The 8,065-nt window shown below is 42.9% G+C and overlaps 1 protein-coding gene across 2 annotated transcripts in view; it reads left to right on the plus strand.

Moving 5' to 3' along the window:
* LOC116939785 (kinesin light chain 1-like) overlaps positions 1–2,732 on the plus strand; it is a 55,437-nt gene extending 52,705 nt beyond the window's left edge. For both annotated transcript variants that reach the window (XM_032948590.2, XM_032948591.2), the window contains exon 17: positions 108–2,732. In XM_032948590.2, the coding sequence (XP_032804481.1) occupies positions 108–170 (63 nt within the window). In that variant the 3' untranslated portion in view covers positions 171–2,732. The remainder of the gene's footprint in view (positions 1–107) is intronic.
* The last annotated feature ends 5,333 nt before the right edge of the window (positions 2,733–8,065 follow it).

An 8,065-nucleotide genomic window follows, 5' to 3' on the forward strand; every position in this document is an offset into this window, starting at 1 on the left:
TATTGCTAGGGGGGGGGGGGGGGCGGTAGGCAGGGGAGCGGGGTGTTTGTGTATCTTTACATTGCGCGCCTCTCTTTGACAACAAATCCCTGTGGCGTTCCTGGCAGCCGGATAACAGTCTGATGGAGTCGAAGGGCCTCAGCTCCAGCAACCTGGACCTCACGAGCTGACCCTCGCCAAGACGGACCGCACCGTGTCGTGCGCTGGGAGGGGGCAGCCCGCGAGCTCTGCTCCTGCCTGGGTCCAGCAACGCGCAACCCGGCGACGCGGAGTTGCTCGAGAGCTCCGCCGACTACGCCTGGGTGCCCACGTGGGTCCTGATCGAAATTCTCATGGCGCTAGAACTGATTGTTTTACGTGCCAGGAATAGCGCCGCTAAGCACTAGGTTGTTGTTGTTTTTGTACTTCGTGCTGTAGCAAGCGCGCAGCTTTAGAACAAAGCCACTATCATGACCGACGACTCGATATTTGTTCCAGAAATATATGGCTGCGTTATTGGACGTTACGTGCTGATGTATACGGTTATATAACTCGCAAACATGTATTTGCCAAGAACAGGCACTTGCGATTTCATTCGGTATTTTAATTATTTCTAAGCATCAACCAAAAACTACTAGTCGCAGCTGTAATTATGGTATCGTTAAGATTAGCTAATTTAAGCTGTTTATGATGATTTTTGCTGCAAATGCTGGGCTGATGGGCTTGTAATATCCTGTGGAAGATAATACATGTTACAAGATTTGCTGTGTAGATGTTGCCAAGGTGCAGTAGTCAATTGGCATAGGCAGTTGGATCATACAAATATTTGGCTTACTCCTGGCATAATTAAAACTTGGTGAAAATATTTGAATCTTTATTTAAAACTACTGTCGAGTTTGTGAGACCTTTTATTAACCGCCATAGAGTGTTGGCTTTAATAACACGACAAACCGTATAGAATTAGTTTTTATAATCAAATCTATTTAGCGTAAAATCATTCAATGTCCCTTAGAGGACCACATTGGAAGAGACTGCCTATTGCAGTGTATCTGCACGCAAGAGATGGAGCCATACGCTTTGCCTACTTTTGCAAAATCCCAGATAATTATATGATCCTAGGAGTTTGACTCTTCACAAGACAGCATTGCATCAGCGTAAATAAGCACAGGTCAGCTATTGTATTATTTAATTGATAATGCACGTAATTTAAGTTTGCGTCTGCAGCATATTTGCCATGGACTTATTTTAAATGATCTTTACATCCTTGTTTGCAGACCAGGTTTCCCTTTGGAGGATTACTGGGGTTTCGGTGACGTGTTATGATCTGTGCAGTGTTGGGAGATACACAAAGGCACATGTGTCGGTTTACTTTCTCAGTTTTACCAAATTCAGCTATGCTTGTTCTTTGATAGTAAAATATATACCCTCACCTCATAGCTTGGAATAAATAAAAATACACAAGCCAATCACTTTAGCCCATTTGCATGGCCTGGGGACGTTTAACTGTAGCACATTGACGAGACTACTGGGCGAACATTGCCAACGCGTGTGTGTGGAAGGTTACGATGGCGAGCGGTGTTTTTTTGTAATTAATAATAAGCTGTTACAGTCGTGGTGTATTTCGGCACTTTTGAGATATGACGTTTCGCGTGCATGCTTGAAACGGGCATCTCTTTGTCGACGGTGCGGTGGCGAGTGATGTTTACAGCGGACTTGCAGGTGTCGACTGCTACTACTTGCACGACGGCACCGGGCTGTGCGCGTGGGTGTCCGGCTGATGTGGCTGTGGGCCCATGTCATTTAACCGGGGGGCTCTTATCGTGCAATTTAAAGTCACACTCCTGTGGATTTGAGATCCCATAATGTTCAGCCTTTAGGCCTTGAGAGCCTTTATTGCCTTCCATGCTTTCCGTATTTTGAATGGGGAAAAACATTAGCAGAAGAAATTATTAAAATTGTATTTGAAAATTGTGATTAATGCCGATATAGTTTATTTAAACAAGCTGAGTACTTAGCAATGTTTTTTATGTACATGTCAGCTGGCCTCGTGGTGGCATGGAGACCACTTCTGGATCACCGCTCACAGCGAGGGATTGTAACTGCAGGTTTTTTGTTCACAATCATATTTGTTTCATCGATAGGATAACATACATCCACAGTGTTGTATAGTTCCTTAATGGAGCTAACACATTGGACAGGCTTATATAAAATGGATAACATCAAATTTTTGTTTACATGAAAGTGAACTTATGCTGTGACGTGCTGCTGTTGTTCACCAAGATTGAATTGTGGTTCTCGCTGGAGTCGAGAGAGGACCCAATGCAGACCTTTGGTGTTAAATAACGATACACAATCTCTCCCCCATGCAGACCAATGAGACTGGAGTTGTCCCATTGCCAAAACAAATGTAATCATTCCGGTGCCGGTGTGAGGACTGGCAAAGTGTAAATATTCGAACCAGTGTCCGCGCACCTTTTGCCATGCTGTCATACAACATGTTGTACATTGCATTTTATTGTTTTCAAATGAAGATTGATGCGGGCTAATGTATCATTGTCATGTGAAAGCCAATGCAAACAACTGATAAGATGGAGCCAAAGGTATCAATGTTGTCTTTGTTATTTTAATACACTCAGTGGTGATGTTGGGTCTGTAGGCCATTCTGGGGGTGTTCTCTGTACCTTCCTGCATATACTGTGTGCATGGCACAATGCAATCAGTAATCATTAAAAATAATAAAATATTTTAAAATATGTCGTGTGTTTGCCGTCATACAACATGTCGTCGTACATTGCATTTTATTGTTTTCAAATGAAGATTGATGCGGGTTAATGTCATTGTCATGTGAAACTAATACGATGGAGCCAAAGGTATCAATGTTGTCTTTGTTATTTTAATAGTCAGTGGTGATGTTGGGTCTGTAGGCCATACTTGGGGGGTGTTACCTGTACCTTCCTGCATATACTATGCACCTATGCATGGCTCAATGCAATCAGTAATCATACAAAATTATACAATCATACAAAATTATACAAAGCATTTCCTGCCTTCGGCCAGAGAAAGTCACAATTTGCAAACGAACGACGCATTTAGAAGTTTAATCTTATATTATTCATCATAGAAAGATAAAGTTGTGCGCTTACCAACAGTAATGGAACGTCTGTCCCTGCGACTTGTTGATTGTGAAATTGTCGTCATCGCAAAACAAATGGCAAAGTCGTGTCGGTGGGGGCCAATTCGATTCTGGGAATCGACAGAGAATCGCCTCGCTCTGCAGATCGATTCCAACGTATTCAAACGTCTGTCCGTGCGCCTCCGTCGTTCAAACTTAGGCGCCCCCTGCATGAAAACTATGGGAAGTGCAGCGTTCATCACAAAGGCGTTTATGTATAGAAGATACAGTGAAGGAAAAAAATATTTTATCCCCTGCTGATTTTGTACGTTTGCCCACTGAAAAAGAAATGATCAGTCTATAATTTTAATGGTAGGTTTATTTGCACAGTGAGAGACAGAATAACAACAAAAATCTAGAAAAACGCATGTCAAAAATGTTATAAATTGATTTGCATTTTAATGAGGAAAATAAGTATTTGACCCCCTCTCAATCAGAAAGATTTCTGGCTCCCAGGTGTCTTTTATACAGGTAACGAGATGAGATTAGGAGCACACTCTTAAAGGGAGTGCTCCTAATCTCAGCTTGTTACCTGTATAAAAGAAACCTGTCCACAGAAGCAATCAATCAGATTCCAAACTCTCCACCATGGCCAAGACCAAAGAGCTCTCCAAGGATGTCAGGGACAAGATTGTAGACCTACACAAGGCTGGAATGGGCTACAAGACCATTGCCAAGCAGCTTGGTGAGAAGGTGACAACAGTTGGTGCGATTATTCGCAAATGGAAGAAACACAAAAGAACTCAATCTCCCTCGGCCTGGGGCTCCATGCAAGATCTCACCTCGTGGAGTTGCAGTCATCATGAGAACGGTGAGGAAGCAGCCCAGAACTACACGGGAGGATATTGTCAATTATCTCAGGGCAGCTGGGACCATAGTCACCAAGAAAACAATTGGTAATACACTCAGCCGTGATGGACTGAAATCCTGCAGCGCCCGCAAGGTCCCCCTGCTCAAGAAAGCACATATACATGCCCGTCTGAAGTTTGCCAATGAACATCTGAATGATTCAGAGGACAACTGGGTGAAAGTGTTGTGGTCAGATGAGACCAAAATTGAGCTATTTGGCATCAACTCAACTCGCCGTGTTTGGAGGAGGAGGAATGCTGCCTATGACCCCAAGAACACCATCCCCACCGTCAAACATGGAGGTGGAAACATTATGCTTTGGGGGTGTTTTTTCTGCTAAGGGGACAGGACAACTTCACTGCATCAAAGGGACGATGGACAGGGCCATGTACCGTCAAATCTTGGGCGAGAACCTCCTTCCCTCAGCCAGGGCATTGAAAATGGGTCGTGGATGGGTATTCCAGCATGACAATGACCCAAAACACACGGCCAAGGCAACAAAGGAGTGGCTCAAGAAGAAGCACATTAAGGTCCTGGAGTGGCCTAGCCAGTCTCCAGACCTTAATCCCATAGAAAATCTGTGGAGTGAGCTGAAGGTTCGAGTTGCCAAACGTCAGCCTCAAAACCTTAATGACTTGGAGGAGATCTGCAAAGAGGAGTGGGACAAAATCCCTCCTGAGATGTGTGCAAACCTGGTGGCCAGCTACAAGAAACGTCCGACCTCTGTGATTGCCAACAAGGGTTTTGCCACCAAGTACTAAGTCATGTTTTGCAGAGGGGTCAAATACTTATTTCCCTCATTAAAATGCAAATCAATTTATAACATTTTTGAAATGCGTTTTTCTGGATTTTTTTGTTGTTATTCTGTCTCTCACTGTTCAAATAAACCTACCATTAAAATTATAGACTGATCATTTCTTTGTCAGTGGGCAAACGTACAAAATCAGCAGGGGATCAAATACTTTTTTACCTCACTGTACGTCATGTGTTTGTAATAAACAACCACCACGCAGATGGAGTGATAAAACCAGTTTGGCTGCAGGTGCTCGATGGATATTTGCATCGAAGGACTGACAGATGGTGATGGCTTGGGGAGTCATATATTCAGCAGTAGATAGATACTGTAATAGTTGATAATGATGACAAGGAAACTTATTTCTATGCCCAGGAAATAATGTCCATTCATCAGTCTGTCCAAGGACACTTCACATGTTTTTCACAAAAACTAAAACAACCATAAACTAATTGCTGCGAACAATGGCCACATCTGTATAGTTTCTGGGCAAGTTTTACGACAAAATACCAGGAGCATTTACTGAAACATCATTAAGATGTATGCCAGCCGACTAGCACATGTCAAGATATAGCCTTGGGACCCTGTAATCAAATGTATACTTAACTAACTTGCCAGCATGATCATGTAGCTTTTCTAATTATATTCAGACATCTGCAGCTAGCAGTACATCACCCTGTCTCAGAAAGGCCTTGGAAGATGACATCAGAAATAATTCTGAAGTCATTTTAGTAGATCACCTATATCTACACACGGGGTACACCTTATAAGCCCTATAAAGTGTCATGTCAAATCAATGTTTTTGCCTCAAGCCTTACATTCTGCAATAGGCCAAACTCGGTAAAAACATAATTTTGTTGTTTGCAAAGTCGATGGTGACTAGGCTGATGACACGTTCGTCATCTGGCCACATGGCCTACCACCTCTGGACCAATTCTTCAACCACATCAATTCCATACAACCAGCCATAAAATTCACCATGGAGGTGGAAAAGGATGGCAAGTTACCATTCTTGGATGTTTTAATCGAAAAGAGACCAGATGGCTCAATGGGACACTATCTACAGGAAAGCAACCCATACTGATGCCTACCTAAAACCTGACTCCCACCACCATCCATCCCAGAATAATTTCCTCATCAAAACTCTACACCATAGAGCTCGATGTATTTCCGACCATCATCACCTAGGCAGTGAACTGAAATACGTACACCAGGCCCTCAAGATGAATGGATATTCAGACTACACAATCCGTAAAGCTATCACCCCAACCGTTGGGAAAGAACCATCTGAGGACCCAATCAAAACCATCACCTTGCCATACATAGCAGGGGTCACCAAAAAAAATTCCAAAATAATGAGCAAACACAAGATTCAGGTTCGATTCAACACAGTACATAAAATTCGAAATCGGATCCCCTCTGTGAAGGATGTGATCCCTGACATGCAATACCCCGGCGTCTACAAACTAAGCTGTGTATGCGGCAGCAGTTACATTGGGGAAACTAAGCGACATGTCTCGGACCGTGTTCGTGAACATAAGGCAGATTTGAGACACGGTAGGACCAATACCTCGACCGTGGCTGATCATTGTTTTAATGCTGTGGGCACACGAAATTTATTTTTCCAAGACGAAGGTACTCTGCAAACCCACTGGCTATCAGCAAAGATTCGTTCATGAAGCCATCCAGACATATAAACACGGACACAATTTCAACCGAAAAGATGGGTACGAACTGAGCAATCATTGGAAGGACGTTATTAACAAATTTAAGTCATAACTGGCTGTGATGTTTCCATCCTACCTGTCAATGTTAGTAGTTATTTTCGACTCTCTGGTCTTATATTCACAGGTTAAATGTCTTTACATTAACAGGTTAAATGTTTTTACATTAACAGGTTAAATGTCTTTACATTAACAGGTTAAATGTCTCACTAACACAGCCACCGTTGCTCGTTTTCCTCGATGTGGCGGTGGCTCTACGAGCTTACATTGACATGCAAATCGCTCACAATACAATGGCCACCTCTGCAACTTCGCCGTCGTGGAGGTAGCTCTCCGATTTACCCGATCTTACATTGACATGCAAATTTCATCACTAGCCCCGCCCACTTCGCTTATGACCCTTGGGCTCCACCCATCTCAAACCTTTATAACATCCTGCCTCAGCAGCTCTCCCGGTATTTTTTTCACCTGATGACGATTGCTTGTGTTGCGATCGAAACGTCGTTATATTTTTTTTCTATCTACGTGGACTTACAGAAAGACCCAATGAATATGAATTCCTGCAGTCACGAAAGCTTTAAGTCAAGATTGAACTTTTATTCCTGAAAAATCTGATCAATGTTAGCTTTTAATACGTTGCGACTTAAAATCAGGTGACAGTCCATTATTTTCCGGTATTCTTTGGAAGGTGCCAGAGATGTGAACATTGAAAAACATGTGGACAGGACTGACAGATGGTGATGGCTTGTGTTAAACTGATGTGCACGGTCACCATGTGAACTCTTTCAGTGCAAGTTAAACATCTGGATGGAGGCCAGATCAACGTGCAGCGTGGCCCAGACGTCTTGCGACCCCTGTTTAATCATCTAAAACTTACCACTGTTGCATACCAATGGGTGTTGAATGTAATGTAGGAAAATTTAAAAATTACATAACTTTAATATCATTCTAGATTTGAGCTTTCGTGACTGCAAGGATTCATACTCTTTGTTTTTTTTCGGTAAAGTCACGTAGGTAAAATAAAATAAATGAAAACAACTAAATTAAATCACGTTTCGCAGGCAACACAAACTTCCGTCTTCAGGTGGAACAGACAGCAAAATTAGCTGTATCAAGGTGGAACAGACAGCCAAATTAGCTGTATCAAGATGGAACAGACACAGCAAAATTAGCTGTATCAAGTGATTGATTGATACAGCTAATTTGGCTGTGTCTGTTCCACCTGAAGACGGAAGCTTGTGTTGCCTCCGAAACGTCGTGATTTAATCTAGTTATTTTCATTTATTTTATTTTAGTATCATTATTTTAAATATTAACGATGTCCTATGAGAAATTGTACGCAGCATTGCCAGGTCCACTTGAGCAAATGTATTCAAACGAATACGCAAAGGGATAAGAATGTCAGGGGAGTCAATTCCATAGGGGGTCGGGAGGGTGGGGTGTTACAAGACATCTGGACCATCCTGCGCACACATCTGAGCATCACCACCCCAACCCCTACGACTCTTTCAAAAGTTCAACAGCAGCTGCCCCCCCTCCCCCCCGGCA

The sequence above is a fragment of the Petromyzon marinus genome, chromosome 6 (genome assembly GCF_048934315.1).
Source record: "Petromyzon marinus isolate PM22_M1 ecotype Great Lakes invasive population chromosome 6, UKy_Petmar_22M1.pri1.0, whole genome shotgun sequence".
Taxonomy (NCBI): domain Eukaryota; kingdom Metazoa; phylum Chordata; class Hyperoartia; order Petromyzontiformes; family Petromyzontidae; genus Petromyzon; species Petromyzon marinus.